Source organism: Corvus moneduloides, chromosome 4, assembly GCF_009650955.1.
Source record: "Corvus moneduloides isolate bCorMon1 chromosome 4, bCorMon1.pri, whole genome shotgun sequence".
Taxonomy (NCBI): Eukaryota; Metazoa; Chordata; class Aves; order Passeriformes; family Corvidae; genus Corvus; species Corvus moneduloides.
Window position 1 is genome coordinate 42,185,924 of NC_045479.1, and position 21,937 is coordinate 42,207,860.

At 37.9% G+C, this 21,937-nt stretch overlaps 1 protein-coding gene across 5 annotated transcripts in view; it reads right to left on the bottom strand.

The window, feature by feature from the left end:
• Positions 1–21,902, bottom strand: part of MON2 (MON2 homolog, regulator of endosome-to-Golgi trafficking) — a 67,524-nt gene extending 45,622 nt beyond the window's left edge. For 4 of the 5 annotated variants that reach the window (XM_032106212.1, XM_032106211.1, XM_032106209.1 and 1 more), the window contains exons 1-6: positions 21,692–21,902; positions 7,938–8,001; positions 3,877–4,004; positions 2,928–3,059; positions 1,357–1,486; positions 705–802 (exon numbers count right to left, since the gene is read on the bottom strand). In XM_032106212.1, coding sequence (XP_031962103.1) covers positions 705–802; positions 1,357–1,486; positions 2,928–3,059; positions 3,877–4,004; positions 7,938–8,001; positions 21,692–21,802 — 663 coding nt within the window. In that variant the 5' untranslated portion in view covers positions 21,803–21,902. The remainder of the gene's footprint in view (positions 1–704; positions 803–1,356; positions 1,487–2,927; positions 3,060–3,876; positions 4,005–7,937; positions 8,002–21,691) is intronic. The other variant, XM_032106210.1, reaches the window with a different exon arrangement.
• Between the last annotated feature and the right edge of the window lie 35 nt (positions 21,903–21,937).

The window sequence follows — 21,937 nt, forward strand, 5'->3', positions numbered from 1 at the left end:
AGCACTGTCAGAGCCTCAGCACCGTCTCTCAAGATTTCCCCCCACTGCCACCAAGAGGCTGGGCAAGATCCTGAGAGGGGACACAAAAAAGGTCATCCCAAATCAACCAAAGATGTCTTTGGTTAACCTCAGTTATAGAATCTAAGAAATGGAGAAGGAAGGGAGGCATTCGTTATTTGCAATGTTCACCTTTGGGAGCAAATGCCATGCATTGTGAACCCGTTTCTCAGGAAGTGGCTAAACATTGCTTGCTGATGCACTTTGCTTATGCACATGCAACCTTCCGCTTTAGTGAACTGCCTTACGAAAAAACCTATGAATTATTTTCCATCTTATTTTCTCTCCCCACCCAGCTGGGATGGGGAATGGTAAAGCAGCTTGGTGGGCACTTGAGAGTCCAATCAGGGTCAACCCACCACAGCTCACAGAAATAAGAATCTTGAATTTAATGGAGACACGTATGCTTAGCTATTATTTAAGATTCATAGTAAAACATTTTCCAAGACCACTTTGTCTTCATTTTCCCATCATTCCCCTGTGATACAGCATATCATCACCAATGTCAATAAATACACATAAGAAAGCCCAAGGCTCTGGTTAAGGACATTGTCAACATGCCAACAGCAAATTATTTAAATTTCTTAAAGAGATGTAGAAGCACCCAATCTTAACTGCAAATATATAAATATATGCTCCCCAACTACCTGAAAAAGCATATATGCATCCTTAGCACATGGCTTCAGTGTACTGACAGATCTTCTATTACTATTCCCTTGAACTGCAGCTGGCTGGTCAACAGCATCTGTGCAAAAAACCAAAGTTTTGTGAACACAGGAACTGTTAAAAATCAAATGCACATTAAGTGTTCTTACAGAAATACTCTGTGAGAATGGCCAGGTACTTCTCCTGTAACTTATCAAGTCTATAGAAAACCTTAGATTGACTACCAAAGATCATCAATACCAAGCACTTCTTTCAAATGTTCTCTTCAAACACTCTCTTCTCTACTGCCATGTATTTCCCACTCAGTAATCTATGGTACATTCACCTTAAATGACACTCTCACCTCAAATCCTTTCACAGTACTAACCTGAAGACCAGTTCTCACAGCTTGAAAAGAAAAAAAAAAATCTGCATTTTATATATTGGTGTACTGAATTGGACTGATACAATGGCAAAGGATTTAGCCTCCTTTAAATACAAATAAGTGTATAAAAGACAGTTAAAATTAATGACGTCTGTGACTTTTTTATAACATCTATAGACATTTTACTACTTCTTTATCTGAAAGAGAAACATCTGATATGTGTCAAAAAGCAGATCAATAAAAGCAAGCTGAGTAAGCAGTATGCCCACCTTTATATCGTTCATCTTCAGCAACCACTCTCTCAAACACGACAGTAACTACCTGCCGCACTGTGGCTGCCGCAGTATTATTTGTGATGTTATCTTTTGTAAAGTGCAATCGAAAGCAAAGTACAATTGCCTGAAAGGAAAAAAAACCAGAAAAAATATCACCTTACAACAATACATTTCATCTTTTAGCTAAGAGTCAAGAAGGTTGATGGACTGAGGAATGCTTTCTGCTAAGTTTGTCAAAAGGTTGCCCAGAAAAAAAAAAAAAAATTTTAAATTCGAAGAACCAGAATAAGTTTTATGGATTACCCTAGCCAAAAAACTCTTTAGTAATCTTCCCCAAAGTCAATAAAAAAGTGGTATTAACTGACGACATTACGATGTGCCAATAAAAAGTACAGTCATCACAGAGAATACACAGTAATCACACAGAACAACTTGTATGGATATTAATGTCAAAAGGACATTAGGATTGTAAGGTTAATCACAGAAAAGTCAGTCAACTCCAAAGCTAAAATGTCATTCCTCTCCTAGACTGAATCACAATACTTTCACAATCATGTTGCCTTCACTGCTATTATTCCTGACATGCATTTTAATGTGCCATTGTGCTGGCAATGACCTGAATACTTTTTCCCATTGGATTTTATTATTACTTCTAACTCATAGTTTAATACTTACTTATTTTATAATGAATTTTGAAAATTAACATCTGTATGTGCAGTGAAACCTGTGTTTCTTGTTCTTATGTCCATATTCTGTGTTCTTGCACTTGCAAGAATCTCAACCACACCCAGCCACAGTGCTACATGCTCTGAGCCACACAAGATTAAGAATTTTCTTCTGCCTCTTTTTCATATCTATGATTTGTGGACTCTATTCGTATGATATTTCCACATCAGTTTGAAATCTTAAAACAGCTTGACTGAAACATGAACACTCAACTGGCTGAAACCGATTTTCTCCCATGTAATCTAGAAGAGAAATTTACTTCAAGAAGAGTTTCACAATTCACAGATTGGTAAACAATGTTGCTTCTTCAAAAAGAAGTATCTTAAAAGTTAAATTAAAATGCACAGGTCCTTATTTTTTGTTTTAGTTGAAACATAAAATCCAAAATGTTTCATGTTTAAAACTACGAGCCAAAGTTCTTACTGAAAGAGCAATAACTGGACTGCTTTCGAAAGAGATTCAAGGCAGGGTGGAAGGCAGCTTCTTTTAACATTTTCTCCATTAGTGAGAATTTACACTGTGCTATGTGCTCTGATTCCAGTTCAAAAGCACACAACAAATTTAACAGATGAGAAGGATAGGCATTGGCCCAGTGTTTTTATTTCAAGTTCCGATTAAGTCAGAAATGTATTACTGTGGAGGAATTACAAAACACATGGAAAAGGAAGCTAAAAGAAATCCTGTTTTCAGAGTCTAGTCGTAAAGACAATACGGACACGATAGAATAAAGAAACGCCCCCCCTCCTTGTCCATTGTTTTCACATGCTTCTTATGTAAAATTTCCCCATTTTTCCTCTTGGATATTGTAAGTTCTATAGTTGACACCAACAAATTCTTACCTTGGACAGTGCTTCATCATGCACAACTGTATTGGTTGTTAAAAGTACAAGAACTGTCTGGAGCAATTTAAGTTCTTCAAGACTGTTCTCCATCAATTGCCAAAGCATATTAATAATGTTTCCTGCTGCAGCCTACAAAGAAATATTTTTTTACCAACTATTACAATATTTACGTACTGGTATATCATGTGTACATATGTAAGAATATCACTGTCATAAAGGCATATCATAACTGAATGTGCCTGCTTGTCTATACCATAGCACTACATTGAGAATATAAAGGCAATTTCATTGTCACAAGCTTCCTGAAGTATTTTTAAAGAATCAACAGCAGAAATGTCTTAATATGTAGCACAAATTAAAGCGTGTACTTAATTTTCTGCTTGGAAATATGGAAGACACAATAAAAATATATTTTACCCTCAGAATTCACTCATATCAGAGAGAAAACAGTGTAATTTTACATTACACAAACACAACTGAAGGTGTATTTTAACAGCATTATCTTTACCAGCTTCCTAACATACTATATGTGCAGTACCATAATATATCATGACATTTACTGCTGCTGCAGAAAATGTGCATCCATTTTACCTTATTTTAAAAATAAACTGTAACAAAAGCACAATAATTTTATTGCACAGAGTATATTTTGTGGAGGCACAAGGCCCATCACATGTTCAGTTCCTGCAGTGTAAAAATGTGAACTAAATTTGCTGGTTTCAATTTTCATGAATTTTCTTCTAGAAGTTACTAATATTTTCTCACTTTTTTTTTTAATGGTGTAAAATGTTTTCTTTTAAATTACTGAAAACCAGATACAAGTAAAATATTTTGTGGGCTATGTTCATTATAACACAAAGAGCCTCCTAAAACAACTCATTCACCTTCTGTTTGAGGTATTTCTCACTCTGAAATATCTATGGTTTTGTATAAAGATTGATCTTACCTCTGAAACAACTTCATGAGACATGAGCCTCTGTATGGCTGCTAGACACAGCTGAGTGATCTTTGGTTCTTTTGTTCCACAACCCATCAGAAAAGGCTGAACCACCTCTGAGCTGTTCTCTTTCAATGCTTTCAAAGAGAGATATGGAAGCAGTCAATGCTTAATACTTTGAAAAATACAATGCAAAAATTGTTAATCCCACCTATTAACAAAAAGCAATCTCCAGTCTTGGAAATTTAGGATTTACACGTGGACCACAGGGAAGAGCCAAGTGAAGACAGACACTGGGCTGACACAGCTCACTTCCACAATTACCCTGGCCAAGGCTCAAATTCCAAGCACCTTCTCCCTTACACACTCAAGAGACTTTCCAAATCCAAAACATCAACTTAAGAGTCCATGTGGTTAGCAAGAAGGTGTAAGGTTCTGCCAGTTCCAGAGTTTCCCTGGCCTTGCCACAGGAACCAGTCTCAGGCTGGTAGCACTGTCCTTCTGCTCTGCTTCACCTCAGCACCTAATGCAGGAGCAACACCGTGTAGCACAGAGCAACATTCCAAGCCACAGGGCAGGAAGGGGGAGAGCAAACTGCCACCAGCAAAACAGGAGGAGAAAGAGACTGGACTGACAAAACAGGCGGAAAAAGAGACTGGACTGTTTGTATCCAGGGTATGTTCACCTGACTGTGAATTTGTTAAATGGTGTTTTAGTGGCAAAGGGTAGCTTCTTAAAATGAACTTCTGCCAGGAGAAAACCAGTTCCCATAAACTTTTCTCTCTCCCTTCCTTTCTTTTGTTAAGGAGAAAAAGCTTCGTAATGAATACAACATTCTACACCGGCATTTAAAACAGTTTTTTCCCATAAAAGTAATTCAAGAAATCTGAGATAATCAAATTTAAAAATATGAAAGTATTAAAAATTTTTAAAGTATTAAAGGAAAGCATGACTCTGACTGATGAGTGGTTTTCCATTTGCAGGTATGTTTGTTGATTCATGCAAACTTCTAAGATTTTAGCCGCTCATCACCATTTTAGACACTAAAAATTTCCTCACAGTTGCAAGTCCAATGTGTGTTCTTACATTGAATGTCATAACTTTGTTTTAGTCTATGTGTAGTAGAAGAAATGTATTCATGGAAAGTTTCACACACTTTTAAGAGGACAGTAGTTACCACAAACAAAAAATACACTCTCACATAAAAATGCAAACATGATGTTTACTATTAAGCATCACTACAACTAACTCGGGAAAAAAATGAAACAACTACAAAAATATTAGTTGTATTAGTGGTATTTTCCAACTGAAACTAACTCACTCAGAAGTTTCTAAGAAAAGGATAGGCTATTATAAATTATGGATGCCAACTTTCTACAAGATAATAGCTCTTAGAGGGTGATATCAACACACAGCCCAGTTCCATCAGCCTCTTCAGAGCCAGTGCAGGCTCTATGTCCAGTTGACATTTCTGAACTGCCACTAAATTCTAACCATCAATCAGAAAAAAGCAAGCAAAAAGATACCACAAAACATTTATCCTTAACATGAGACTCCAGATATAATTCTGAATGGCAAAAATGGCATGACAAAGAATAAATTTAGGCCCTTTACAGTATTTTTCTTCTATAATCCATTAAAAGCAACAATCTCACAACAGAATCTAGACAAATATTTTTATTTTATGAAGCTGAAAAATTAATGTTTTGTAGATCTGCTTCGGTACCCATCTGGTTTTATAGCAACCAGGCACATGGAGTCATTCTTGGGGCTTTCCTGTTCAGAGGGACAGGAGCTTAACTTTGATGATCCTTTCCAGCTCAGAATATTCTGTGATCACATGATTCTGTGACTGCATTAGCTTCGGTCTTCAAATGCACAAAAAATTTATTATTGCCAGGTCTGTCTCAATTTTGCTACCAATTTATGGCAATAGGTATTGAAAAAGAAATCTTACTGAACCATAACAAATGAGAAGTTTCTTGAAAGTATAACTTACCTGTTTATTTCATCAGCAAGATTATAATTCTGATTTTTAGAACTCCTAAACTGTAAGTTTTTGCACATCTCAAAGCCACATGGAAATAATTTCTCAAATTTATCTCCTTTGATATAAGGCTTTCTCTTCCTTTGGAATTTCTCAAATTCTTATAAATAAATTATAAAGCATGCACAGACTGCCAAGAATGAAGACCTTGAAACAGCTCAACTTAACTTTTCCAAGAGAAAGAAAGAAGTTAGATCAATGACCTCAAAGTTCTGGCAGGCTAAACATATCCCACCAAAAATAACAAAGATTTTAAAGATTTTAATAATGATTTTAAGCCTGCATCTATTTTTCTAAAAATTATAATCCTACACAATGAAATGCTCAAGAAAGCATCAGATCAGCTTATTCAAAACAATCTGATACAGTTGTTCTTATCTACGTTAGTGAAACCACAGTTTACATCAAAATATTTAAAAAGTCATATCCTGATCAAAATATTTATTTGTATTACTAGAATGTCTCGTAGATGTTCCTAAGTCATCTAGCAGTCAAAAAGTATCCACTAGATTTCACAATTACAGTAGCATTTTGCAGCTTTATTATTACTAATGTATATACATTATTTTTCTTCAAAAGATTTCAAATATTAGATAGGAGACAATCTCTTGACATTAACATGTATAATTTTAGGTTACAACTGATACCTCAAAAAATACAAGAGTTCATAAAGAATTCAGTCTGTTTAATGACATTATGCTTTAACCATGGAATGTTAGGATAATGTGCAGGCAAAGTATATTTTCTCAGTGCAAAACTGTGAAACAAAGGGGGAAAAAGATATTATCCTATTAGCAAAGATTAACTAATCAAAATAACTTTTAGGACCTGCTGGTTTCCCAAACCTCTTAACAACAAATCCGTGCAGTTTTTTTTAAATGAAATAAATACTAAGTACATTCTAGTTTAAACTTTCCAAAAGAAAATTATTTTAAAAATTTTACCGACTACCAGAAAGTGTTCCCTCAAAAAGATGAAAGCAACGACTGCCCATCCATGACTAAATTTAATGATCTTTCCCATCTCTTCCCTTTGAAAACTAAAAAACCAGAGAACTTTGCAGGATTAGAAACTAGCTTTCTAAAATACAAACTTCTTTATGCAGTAACATGTTGACAGCTTCCCAAACGGCTAACTACAGCTCTCTCTTGATTGTTTTTGTATTTTGATATAGCTGACATTACCTGGCACACTTTTCCCACTTATGTCAGCATTCATGACAGCAGTAAAAACAAAGAAAATAAACAAATAAAAAAGAGGCATTAAAGTGAAATACTGAGGATTGGGTCTGTTAATTCAAATAATCCTAGAAAATGCCTCCTTAACAATATCTGATTTACATACCTCAAAACAAGATATGGTTTTGCAGCTATTTCACTGGACCGACCAAACAACCAGCATTTCAAGGATTTTGACTATAGGGGGTAGACACTCAAGTATTAATGCAGGGACATTTAAATCCGGCCAAGGGCTTTACCAGCAACTGGCAAGAAGCCAACTTTATAAAGCTGAAGACAGTCAAAAGATACTGTTTTAAGCACTTATAAAGCTGTAGCTCACAAGATATGCCCCGTCCCTCAAGGCATTGGAACATCTTAAATTGAATGACCTTGTCTCAAACAAAGATGGAATTTTGCCTGCAAGTTACAAGTCCCCAAAGGCTGGACTAATACACAGATGTGGATCATACTACAGAGCACTCAACCACAGCAACTAGAACACTGAGACTGTAAGGTCTTAAGTATTTCACGTTACTTTTCTAAGTGGATGATAACTTTTGTAGAGCATCAGCTGAAAATGGAGCCCTTCCTCAGTACCAGAATAGCACTAACTGAAACACAAGTAGTATTTAAAAACTTCTGTGCTACTAGATTTTTTGCTAGGTGCCCAAAAGTAAAGCATCAACAATACAGCACACACTAAAAGACATGACTAAAAGACTATTAGACATATCCAAAACATCTTTTTAACATTTTGATCTGTAACTCAGCTTTATTTTTCCCATTGCACTGCAAATAATTACCTGCCAAAATATCTGTGTTCCGTGCAGCTATTGTTTTCACTTTTATTATTCCTGATTCAGCAGCCTGGAAGAAAAGAAAATAAGTAGTTTAGGTGCTATACCATACATCAATATCTGCAAAGAAATAAAAATATTGTAGACAAATAAAAAGGTACAGTCTCAGAGCAAAAAATGTTTTTGTAGTGGTTTCTGCCAGCAGAGCTAATGCAGAAGTGAAATTTTTGTAGCTGCTAGAATTCCTTTCCAGAATTCCACAGGAAGGGTTATATTCAGAATTTTTGGAAATCATGATTCTCATTGTATTACTTTCTGGTCTTATGAATGCAAAAAAACCCACTAGTAAGCATAAACACTGTTACATACTCTTTATACAATTTCAAGCTATGAGTATAAAAATGAAACTCATTTTCCCCATGGATTTTGGCTCCCAAATGTCCTATACAAATTATCCCAGGGCAATACCATTGTGAAAAACGAGGTTCACTCTCCTGTTAGAACTTAAAGAGTTTAATATAAAGACAATAAGAGACACATAAAATAAAGCAAAGGGATAATGGCCCGGTGCCTTGGCGCTCTGCCAAGAGCACACCTGATGCTAGAGGTGAGTCCTTTTTATACCATTTTTACTGTCTGTTCTCTACTCATATTAAAACTTTGCCAGGAGCTGTTCTGCATGGCCACTCCTTGGTTCCGCCTTTTTAGAGCATGCGTATTCTTCTGCCTTGCGGTTTTATTTCTTTTGACTCTTGGGGTTGGGCCCGCTAGGTAAGAGTCGATGGTAGGGTGGATCTCTTAATTCTCCAGACAGTCAGGGCTGATTGCAGCTTTGGCCTCTTTGCCCCCCGGGCAGAGCGGTGATAAGGGCTCTCGGACCCTCCTGGCCGCCCGTTCTCCGGGCGGAGTAGCCTTTGGGCCCTTTTGTTCCCTGGACAAAATGTTGATTAGCAGCTCCTCGGGCCTCATCCTCTGCTCGTTTGGAGGTTATCTTACTTGCTCACGCTTGCTAACATTCTTGCTAAAACGAGAGAAAACTACATCCACACAGCAAAAAGCATTTCTAACATTATATAATATCTACCTTAATACTTTGCGAGAAGCCAATACTATAATATATGTTTATAACACCATGAAGATGCCTTTCTAACAATATGCTCTGTTCTTCCCAGCATACCATACAGTGCATAGCACCAGTTCCTCCCCTTTCCCCGTAAGTGTGACGTGGCAGAGCAGCAGCATCCTCCTCTCCCTCACACACTCCTTCAGCGGGGCCAGGGCTGCGGGCTGCCTGGGCACAGCATGGCAGGGAGACAACCAGGGCTGCCCAGCCGAGACGGGACATCATGCATGGCCCCAAGGGAATGGCAACTCCCTCTTCAACTGCCCACAAACACTTCCCTGCAAAAATCACTCAAGTCATGTTCTCTAATGGAAATCAAGCCGAACTGGAAATGTGACATTGAGGCTTTGCATTTCAAGACAAACTTCTGAAAGTTTTGTGTACAAAATCTAAATACAAATAATACATTATACATTGTGCCTTTCCATTTTTTAATTCCATTAATACACTATAAGCCTCTGTAAAGAATTAAATAAATCAAAATAAGCGCAACAGGTTTTCCCAAACGACTGAATGCAAGTTGCTGGAAAATACTGTTCTGCAAATTTGAAAGCACACTTCCTCTTATTTCAGCTTTGTATTTCTGTGTATTTTCCACACTAAACACTTATATTTTTCCTCTGATACTACTATTTAAAGATGTGTGCTGTCACCACATAAAATAGATTAGAGAAGCAGAGAAGCTCTGACAGCAGAAACACAAAAATGATAGTACATAAAGTTCTACCAAGTATTAATATTCTCTCTTCCTCAGAACATTATTCCAACAAGATTTCCCAGAGAGTCAGGTTAAGGTGCCTGTATAAATTCACAAGCAAATATTTAAGAGTTGATATACATATTTCTCAAAATAGCCAAATGAGAAATGCAAAGCTGGAATTTTCTTCCTTTTTTTTTTTTTTTAATTTCCCAAAACAATATAGGAAGACTAAACACTGCCTTAAAATCCTGGAGATTTATTTTTTTCTGAACACAGTTTTCTACTTCAAAAGTAAAGTCAATAATATCCATGTGCCTGATTAACATACAACATGCTCAAATGAGCACAAGGCAACATGCACATATATATTCTGCATAATTAAAATGAGGCATGCCAAATGCAGCTCTCATTTATTTTAATTATATTAATGTATTGAAGTTCTTGAGATTTAAGTCAATCCATGTTCTTCTTCAGTTATAAGTTGTCAGCTAATTGGAGGGGTTCTTGTCACAACACATTGTTCCTATTAATTAATATGAAGGATTTGTCACAGTCCAACTTCAATTACCTTCAAACTGAAACTCATCACATCTACTGGTAGTTTATTTCTTTCTTGCCTGGAGTGACAAACTCATTCTGATTCAAAGAAATATTAAGTCTGCTCATATTAGTGGCATTAACAAACACCATGCACTTTGCACAAAAATTTTCCAACATAATGGCTCTCAGTTGCTTCCATGTTTTATTTAAAATAGTACACATTTTTGAAAAAAATAAGGTAAAACAAAACAACTGCTGAATATAAGCATTCTTCTCCATGCGATACAGAAATTTCTATGATCATCTGCATTATACTCTATTTCAGAATTTCTGTTCAGAATCCCAATTAAAAATGTTTAGACTTAATTACACTGCACACATCCTACAAAAGAAAAATAAAGTATTCCACTGTTTATGTTAAAGAGACAACACAAACATTTATAAAAAAATACCTCCGTTGATCACAAATAGCCAACAGAACACATGGTAACTATAAACAATTCTAATCAGTATACATGAATGTAAAAGTGTGCTTGGATTGCATCAATTTAAGTGGCATATTAAAAGATATATTCATAGCTTTTAAGTTTACAAATTTACTATAGCAGCCTGCAGGACACTGCCACATGAGAAAAGGATCTTATAAAACACTAATCAAGGAGAGAGACAGCATTGTAGTGTCTGTACTTATGGGTACAAATATGATAATTTACTTTGACATAAATACAAGACACCATGTCTTTAAAGCAACCACCAGTTTTAGATGTAACATTACCAGCTTCCCTTAGCACTGCAATTCATAGTAGTCTAATGAGCAAGTCAGTTATCTCTCTGTTTTGAAAAGAAGCAAATACATGTAATTCCTGAAACATAATAAAGCTTAAATGTACTTACAACCTTCAGTCAATTAGATTTCCAATTCTGCTGCTTTAATAACTGTGAAATGAACTGATATAAAATGTCTCAAACACACACTTGCCATTATTAAGTTTTGCTTCATGTTTCTCCTGAAGCAACTGGGAAGGTGAAATATTGACAAAGAAGAGAAATTGACTCTCAGTGATAGCACATATTCAAGCCAATCTCTTCCAATACTTTGACCTGGTTTTAATCAGTCAATAATCTCACAGCAAAATTCAACAGGACCCTCTGGGCTCAAACACTTGCTTAATCATCTTTCTGCTTCCTTGGAAGTTAGTCACCAAGCATTTGCTGATTATGAGGAAGTCACCCTTCACAGAAATCAAAGTAAGGCAAATAGAAAATTTATGTGCCAAAAAAAAAAAAAATTTAAAAAATCAAGACAGTGCAGTTTCAAGTAGACTGAAAAGAAGTCTGCACCTAGTATCTATCTCCTGGCCTCAAAGCTCCTCTCTGAATGTACAATCTGACAACAACATTCACAGCTGCCTTATAGACAGCGGCTCTCTGCACATGAGAGACCAGGATGTGGAAATGCATCGACTCTTTCAAACCTAGCTTCAGGAGTTTCTCAGATCCAAAACTCTTCCCCTCCTAATTGACTTCTGAGTCTTCAGTTGAAACAGGGAAGAATTTCAGTCTTCCTGTCATCAGATGTGCTGTGAGCATCTTCCAGATTTTTGGAAATTTTTACACTTTGTTTAGGGTCATAAGCACCTATTGGGTAACAGAGACAGGTAACAGCTGCTCAGACAATCAGGAAGGAAAGATTTAATGTATCCTCAAGCAGAACCAACATTTTCCAACATCCAGGTAACATTCATGAACTAAATTTCTCCACATCGTAGTCTGTGTATATATATTTAAAGCTCTATAACTCATCAATAGCATATGAAGGTACTGGGATATACAATTCTACATGAGTTCAGCATGACGTAAAGGCAAACCATCCACACCAGGAGTGATAAGTGCATCTAGAAAACACCAATTTTTCAAATCTGTCTTCTGGGACATAGTGGAAGCTCTTAGACCCAACTGCAGTAGGCAATCTACATTAGGTCAAGACACCACTATAGCTAACTCCATGATCATCACAATGTTACCCAGCAGCCCAAGAATGGGACTTGTCTCGGCAGTACAAAGATTAATGGCATGGTATATACTTGAACATTTAAATCTCAGAGGCCAAGACATCTTGGACCTCTATTGCAATGCATACAGACAGGCAAGTAAGGGACCAGAGGGGTCAGCTGGGATGTGATCAGACAGTACATCAGTTGCTCTGCAGTAATCTCTATGTTTTTGCCTTTACTCTGAGGTAACTATGAAAGAGCTACCCTTCTTTTACTGAAAAATAATAACATAGTTAACAACTTTTCCTAAGGGAAAGATGACATAAAATTCAAAACTAAAGTGAAAAAAAGCACTTGTTGTCTCTGCCATATCAATCATTCTTTTAAAAGTTTCAAACCTGGGTTTTTAAAAATGCTTTAGAAAGGATAAACATGCTGATCTTCAAAGAAATTGGTGTCTAACAATTAGGAAGAGAAGTTAGCATCTTTTTTACTTTATTAACCAAAACAATATAAATTCCCATAAGGATATTTAATGTAACAACCAGGCACGGGGTTATTTCTACGAAGGATTGATCTAACATTAAGGATATTTTTGTATAAATTTGTAAATATGAAAGCATTATTATCGAAAGTTAATAAAACCAAGAATGTTCACTGCAAGTGCTTTTGAATGACCATTTGTGTTTTCATTGTACATTAGAGCAAATTGCCATCTCCAGAGGCATTAAAATTGTTGTAAGGTTTGCAGTCCTTACTACACAAGCTATTGATTTCTCTATTCTAAAAAGAAAAGCATTCAGGAACAATAGTTTATATTGGTATTTACATTACATTGTTTGCCAACCTTTTATTAAGATGGGATGAGAGTAATATATGTTATCTATAGTCACTTCCATATCTATTACAGGAAATAAAAAGAGCAATTTTTTTCATATCCACCATTATCTGCCTTTCCAACTGGAACACTAACCCTATATCAAATAGTTTAGATAAGAGGTCCTCCTGTCTAAAGTACAGTTTCACTTCATTGTTATTCTGGCTTGCTTTGCAAAAGCATATTCTGGACCATTACTGTACTTCTAAACTATTATTTGGAAAAGAACACACTAGAAAAAGTTCCTCACTAAATCAGTTTCATGAAAGCACTAAAGCATACCACATTTGTGTGAAAAAGCATTGTACTTGCCTTCTGTATTTTTATCTTCCTCCCCATGAGTACAATCTCTACTCTGACCCTTCTCTTTTATATATGGTCATTTTAACATGTGAATTAAACTGGCAAAATGCCAGTTTTGATCTGACATTGCTGTGCACTCACAGGGGTTTATTACACTGAACAATTTATTATCACTTTGTTACAAAATTATCGTAAATTAGAAAAAAAAAAAGGATTAACAGATTCTATCATACACTTTCTTGTCCAACTGAAGATATAAGACATTGCAGTTTATGTTTTTTGTTTTTTAAACACACACAGTCTTGTTCATTTCCAGCTCTAGTGCAACTGTATTAGTTGCTCTCATATTCAGAGTGCTCTTTCACACTTGACAGGAGTGACTACTCCTCTGGTCCATTAATCTTCTGAAATTGTCAGTTTGCAGTACCAGTAGCCAGTTCAGAATTCTGAAGGTTAAACATTACTAATGCCAGGAGAATTGCCAGTGTTATCTAAAATGCTTCAGGGCTGCTGCCTCTGGAGCTACCTCACTTGACATGAACATAAAGATATTTGAATACAAATACTTAATATCACAAGTTTTCACTTGACAGTCAAAATACTACACCTCAGCTGGAAAAAACATCACACATAAATTAACAGAACAAATCACAATGCATAACATAAACCAACGCATTACCAAACAGCACTAATGTGGACAGAAAGGCAAAAGAGCTAACATGGAAGAAACACAAGCCACTTAGCAACAATTTTTTAAGTTCTACTTCTCTCTTCAACAGACAGAACAAAGATGTACCCCATATTTTGTATTGTATTCTATATAAATTATATTGGTAACTAAATATTACATATATTACAATATATGGTAGATATTAGATACATATGTAGTGTAAGGATATTCTGAGAGAGCTTGTGTCTACCATTAAGAGATTTCTGAGTGATCCATTCAAGTACCACACAACTAATTTTAAACCACTGAAACAGAGCACTTGCACTTGAATTTTACTTACATACTTTTGACATAACAATTATCACTCTACATTAAAAATACAACAACAGCCTGTTTCAGAGCTTTAGGAGACATACACTTGAAGTTCAAACTAATTTTGCCTTCAGCTTGTCGATCACAACAGATGGGACCAGGCAACTTTTGAGGATTTGCCACAAGTACTACATTCAGTCAGCAATGTCTATTTTCCAGACACCTGGTAAAAAGAAACAATAGCTGACAGTTTAGGCACTAGTTGAGAACTGGAGCCACCAAGAACTTTCAACTTCTGCTACAAGTTTCCTGTATAATCTTCAAGAAGCCATGGTAGGCAGATAAGAATTAAATCAGAGATTAAGATGCACAAATTTAAATACTTAGACTCCCATTACAATGGAGATTGTCTCTACTGAACGCTCCTTAATTCTTAAAGCCTCTCCTTAAGCTAATTCAGCTGACCCACTAGCAGGGGCTCAATGCAGAGATCTAAGGTTAGGTCTCTGTATCCAAGACAACTACATGCAGACACCAGAAGACCCATGGCCTCCTGGACCAGAGGCTGGAAGCCAAGGAAGACATACTATGGTATCTCAAATGGCAATGTAGAACACCTAGTATGTCGGTGATAGAGGGAATCAATCCCCTGGCTATGAGATACTCTGAATTGTTCTTTGGCTCTACTGACATTATTTCCATAACAAACCAAGCCTGCACAATCAATGAAGCTTAGACACCCAACATTAGGGACCTTAATCCTGCACTGAAAAGTGTGACTTGGAAAGTGTAAAGACAGACTGATAATACTGAGACTTTAAATAATTTTCTTCATTCATTAAATTGCAACGTATTACATGATGAAGAAATTTGACCTGTGCGCCTTACGTAAATCACTTCGAAACACATGACATTTTCTCTCAAAGATTACAATGATCACATGAAACTTATGATTTACAATGGACCATGAAGCTTAGAACACATCTGAATAGATGACGGTCTCCTAGAAATATAAGAGTTCACTTTTTTAAAAACATAATTTTGAAAAAATACTACTGTCAATATTGAAGAAAAACCACTGCAGAATTAATTGACTCCAAACATGAAGCTAGCAGACACAGCAAGTGGGAAAGATCAGAAATCATAAAAGAAACTGAAAGAGATATTAGGGATCACCAGTCTCAGGTTACCAGCTCAGCTACAGGCTGGCAACTCAAGAGTGCTACAGAGTAATCTCCAGTCACCTGCACAAAACACATGCTTTAGTGCAAGCTGCCCAAGTATGACAATATACATTTTACAGAGCATTGTTTCTCTATTTCAAAAGAACCTTTAAAATATTCGTTAAGTGAATACCCATTTAAAAAAACCCCAAAACCTCCAGTTTTCATCCTTCCAAACTAATGTTGTGAAGACCTGAAAATAAACCAACCTGGAAAGTTCAGTGTAGGTTAAATTCCTTGTAGGCTATAGTGTCAGAATTATTTAATCAATTTTATTCAAAAAATAAAGCAGGAAACCCAAAAACTTGATCACTCCTACAGAAAATGGTCTATGTACAAAGGTTTCTTCTTTCCTAGGTTCATTTGGCTCATCCTTTTACCACTAAAGTAGCGTGAATGCAGAGCACTCAGAAACTATTCAATGCTAGAAGTACATCAAGTGACTCAGATGCCCAAATCACAAGACACTTCAGCATGTAATTTTCTTTCTTAGCCTTCTCCAATATGTCTACTGCACTACGTTCAACAAAATTTCTGAAATATTATCATTACAGAACAAACAGCTAACAAATATTCACAGGTTTTAACTGTTCCTTCCAATTGCATTAGGAGTCCTAATGACCACTTCGACATTATATATGAAATTAACTGATCTGTATCTTTTTAGTGTGTGTTTAACTTTTGCAATACATCCTCATGTTTAGTTTCACACAGCTACCCAATGGCATCAGAGGTTCTCTAAAAAGGACAAGCTTCCCAATTAATTTTTTGGCATTAGCTTTGGCATGTGTTCAAGATCGGCATATCATTCCTAAACAAGGATGATTTAACCCAGGGGACTGAACTGTCATGTATGTCACTCAATGCAAACAAGACTGGACTCCAAAGGAAGAAATGTAGAATAATGCTTGTCTTCACACAACACAACACACTGCCCCTCAGAAAGGGCAAATCCTATCTCTTGCCTCAGGCTAGTCCACACCACATCTACTGTAATTAAATAATTTAAAGTTTGATTTGTCCAGAAGTCACTCAAATTCTAAGTTTTTGACTTTTACCCTAAGAGCTTTGTAAGGCTACTTGCCTGCAAGAAGAGTTACTTACAAAGGAAGAAAAAATACGATTGCAAAATTGGATTCTATTATTTTTCCTAGATACAGCAAATTACAATACAGTTTCAAAAATGTGTCTGTGTGCCAAAGGAGTATACAACTCAGTAAGTAGCTAAGTAAAAGCAATGCTGCTATTTCAAACAAAGCTCTGGTAAAGAAACAGCACAGTGAGGCTATCAAAAGCTTTCTTCCAAGAGACTCAGGAGAGCATTTCTACTGACCAAAGTATTCAAAGCTAATTCTGTGCTTCTCTTCCAGGTGGAGGCAAGTTGAACAACACTTCTTTTCCAGCCCTACTACAGCAACAAACATCTTAAAACATACAGGCAACCTGCAACCTATTACACAACTGCCAAGAAAAGGGCACACCCTGTCCCAGGCCAAGCTGATCCTGCCACGGGATGATGCCATCCCTGTCTGCCCCAACCCCACCTGCCCTCTCCCTTCCCCTCTCCTACCAGCACAAATGTGCCTGAAACTGTGCAGGGAGCTGAGTAAGAGTTACTTTTTTGTGTTTTTTTTCTTAAAATCACTTTGCTTTTACTACTATTTAAAAGTCAAGAAAAAACCTGAGACAACACAGAGACTACAAGCCTACCAGAAAGCTGAGACTGCTTGACTGGATCTGTGTAAACAATAGTGAGTTACATATGACTGGAATTCAGGCTGCGAGGAACTTTTGGGTATACTTCTTTCTCCTTTTAACTCCATTATTTCTGCCAATTATAAATATTTCCCCCTTGTATTTCTGAAGTTTTGTAATGCAGTAGAATTATCTAACCAAATCAGATGCAGCTTACTGAACAATATTTTCACTCTGTAATAAGAAACAGCAGGTAACCTATTTATGACACTAAACCATTTTCAATTCTGTGATAAGACAAAATTCTTACTCCAGTTCACTACGAAGAGCACCACCAGCTTTCCACAAATGCAGCACGCAATATCAAACCCCCAGTCACTAGCAGATTAAAATAGTTTATAAAGCTCTATGTGTGCAGCACACAGTTCAGTGCAGCGTTAGCAGCATTACAATACTGTCCAGTACAGAGCAAATCTTAGAGCTCACTGTATTAAAAATGACATACTAATGACCAAGTAGTATTGTTTTCTAGGAGAAATGCCAGATTACTTTAGATAACATCAACAGGACTGATGCCTGTACCAAAGACTGTTCCATCCTCTTCAAGCTCTAAAAAACAGTGTTTTATTTACACTTGCCCTGAGAGCTTCTATCCCATCCATGGCTGATTTCTGTTTTTCTAGCAGGGCAACAGAAATATGTTGTGAAAATACAAACACATATGTCTGCCAGTTTAAACAGGTTTGGTATTTCAGAGACACAATCACCAAATCACTTCTTGTTCATAGTGTATAGCATTCATGCCTAGTACGCTTCTGTAGTCGGCACCGATCTGAGGAAGTATCAAACAGAAAAAAACTCTAGCAACAAAGAGACAAGGGTCTCAAGTGTAATAGTAACTGGTGTTCTCCACCAGTTACTATTAATAAGTCTGTTACATTATTTAAACTCCAAACATCATCAGCAACATAATTTCAGACTTACAGGTTCTTTCTGCAGCTCCCATTTTTAAAGCTTTAAACGGCATAACCTAGGGAAAAACCTACTTGGGTATTATTTGTCACACGGAGCACAGACAACATATGGATGCTTTGGAGACAACAAACATCCTGTTACTTCTCAGTTAAAAGCTCTAACTAAAGGGAAGGAAGTTGGCCACATATTTGTGTCCCAAGTTTAACAGTGGGAGTAACTCAGTAATTTCAACACTTCTTAACAGATTATCGAAGTCAGCAAAAACCTCAGACTCTACTGCTGTAAGTTACTGGACTTACAACTACATGATTTTCACATAAACGTGACCTACTAAGAAAACTTTACAGACTCAGAATAACAGAAAAATTGAAATGAAAGCACTTAAAACATTGAAGAGTTCAAGTCCTATTTTCAATAAGGGTTCATTAAGACCTTACTTCTTACTCCTAATTGAGGATAAGATCTAGATCCCATGGTTGGCTGTCCCCTTCTCTTCTGCATCCAAACCCCACTCTCACCCTCCTCCCCCAAAAGAACTCCAGTAAACTTCAGCTGTGTCACGTACATGCCTGTTCAAAGAACCATTTAATATTGTTTTGGTCTCTTTGAACCTAATAGATACTGCATAATTTTGTAATAACACATGCATTAGAAAGGTGTTTAAAGAGTGAAAACTAAAACCCTTCTAATAAAAAAGGCTCTGTTTTTCTGATCATACAACTGGTCTAAATCCTTACAGTATTGGTTAAAGGATTTACTCACGTTAATCATCTGAGCAATGAGCAGAATTGAAAAGTACATTACTACTTTTATCACAGCAAACCAATCAGCTAAATTCACTTTGTAGAATTTTAATACTATTAATATAAAAACAAAACTAACAAAATAAAACCAAACAGACAATTCACTTTAAAAGTGGATGAAGATAACAACTGTGAGCAAAATCTTTTACTATATCAGACACTACAAAGATTATGAGAAGCAGCTTACCTTTATAAAGTACCTATCAAATCTAACAACTATGATATACATCTCATAACTATTAATTTGGGACTAGGAATTTTTCAGTAGTTTTATCCCAGTATGGTAAGCTTATTAAGTGACATGAAAGCATAGACATCAACTGCAATATAAACTCATAAATTACAGGGCATGTGGGAGAGTCTAGTTACACTGCAAGTAAAAAAGTGAGATTGTAAGTGGTATGAATTTGTTTTTAAAAGTCAGTGTTTAAGCATGATTTAAAAAACTGGTGCTGTTCTGAGTCAGTAAGAAGAATATGCCATTCCTCTAATTACTCTAGCTAAATCTAATCATGACCAGACCAAACATATGCAATTAAAATATCTGTTTAGCAGTTGAGATTTGACAAAAAAAGGACACCCATTTCCTTTAAAACTAGAACAAAAAAAAAATGGCTTCCAGAAGTGAGGAAGCACGATCGTTTCCTGAAACTGTATCATACATCCTACTGTAGGACTGCTTTCACCTCAGACTCCCTGTAAGAGCACACAGCTCCCAGCGGAAAGTTCCATCTCTTTATAAACATCTTCCAGTACTATTCCAATAAACCTACCCAAATCCCAGACAATTGTGAAAAACTTTATTACATGTTTTCAATGAAGAAAGCTATACAAATTGCTGTCAATTTAAAGGGAACAACACAAAAGTCGAACTTACACAAGAATACGATAAACGTGCTGAACAAGTATGAAGGACATGCAGTAGTTACTATAATACTTAGCCATGGCAAACGTAATGAAGCATTACTTAAAATACCAGCTTAAGAACGACATTGCCCATCTCCTCTGTCGATTTCAAAGAAAATAAACACTAACACAGTGGGGAAACTTGTTCAGAGACTAAACAAGAGTTACATAGTAATACACAGAAGGGAGCGCAAGCAGCACTCCGGCCTCCCTCCAAACACACACAGACTTCTGTTAATACTGATCAGAGCTTTTTCTTATTTACATGTGACCACCACACACAATTCCTCAGGACTGATCACAACTTTCTCTTGTTTTTCTATGACCACACAAAATTTCTCAAACACACCAGCATTCCTCCACAACCTAAAACAGTACATAACATGCTCTGCTACAGTGTGTCACTTCATGTCTTTCAAAACAAGCAGAGTCATTAGCTTCAATTCAGCTGTTAAAGTGTATAATACTTCATACAACATTAAATATGCTATCACTTAATTGGAACCAAAGTCACATAACACATGCAATGCCTTTCTTCTGGGCCTCTGGGTCTGCAAGTTAATCTGACTTAATCTTTTAGTATTTTTCCTCCCAGTATTGCATGGAAAACTTTTTTAAACAGCAAGTGGCAAACTACTGATAGGGAAAAAGTTAAACTGACTGTATAAAAACAACAGAAAAACATATGGTTAAAACGGATATTTTAAGTTAGCAAGAAAAATTCCAATTGCTCTTCAATTAAAGTAATCCTGCTCACCGAGATTACTGAGGTCTCAGGCTGCACAGCATAAACTCAGGTTTCAAAAATAAAACACACAATCTTACTGGAATGAGTTTACTAAAGGGATTTTTAAGAAGGGCAGAAAAAACAGTAACCCAAACTTCTGTGTCTTCCAAGCTTCCTCAGTTGTGCCCACACCGTTGGAAAGCCACACAACGCCAAAACGACGCGGTAGTGATGACAAGCGACCCGCCCAGCTCACACCGGCAGCCACGGATGTGCAATGGTCAGGAATAAGGCACGCCGGCCCGGGCACCACAGCCACACTTCGAGACAGGAGCAAGGCACAGACCCGAGGGGAGACCTGCGGGGCCCCGGGCTCCCACCGCAGCCGCAGGGCCGGCCGCGGCTGAGCACGGCCCTCCTCGGTCGCAGCCAGCCCCTCGGGCTCCCGCTCGCTCGGTGCCCGCACGCCGGGGCGCCCAAGCCCCAGCACCGAGCTCGCCTCCGGCGAGTTTCGCTCGCTCGGTGGTGCCGAGACAGCCAAGCCGAACTTTGTGTTTTCCCCGGAGGGCGCCGAGGGTGCAGCGGGGCCGCCCCCTCTTCGCCCGTCAAGAGACGGTCTGTCCGCCAGCCCCGCTCCCCGAGGGGCACAGCCCGGCCCACGGCCCCCGCCTCGGCAGCGCACTGAAAACAACAGCCACAGAACACGCGACACGAACAGCCCCGTCTGGGCACAGCCCGCGGCCGTGGAGGTCGGAGCTCACCGAGAACGGCACCGGGCTGGGGACTGGAGCACGGGCACACCGGCAGCTGCGCTCCGGCCGGGCCCCGGGGCAGGGAGGCCCCTCCGGAGCGGCGTCCGCCGCCCGGCTCAGCCCAGCACGGCCCGGCTTGACTCGGCTCAGCACCACTCACCTCCTTGACGGGGGGGAATTTTTTCCGGCACTCCAGGCTCAGGCCCCGCAGGTCCCCCTGCATGTTTTCCAGCAGCTTCTTCACGGCTTCGGGGCTGCTGGTCCCGGCCATGGCGCCGCCGGGCCGGCCCCGGGCCGGGCGCTGTTCCAGAGGGCAGGGGCAGCGCCTGACGCTCCGCGGGCCCGGCCGACACGTCTGCACCCCACACCGGAACCCTCCGGCCCCGGCCGCGTCCCCTCCCCGCGC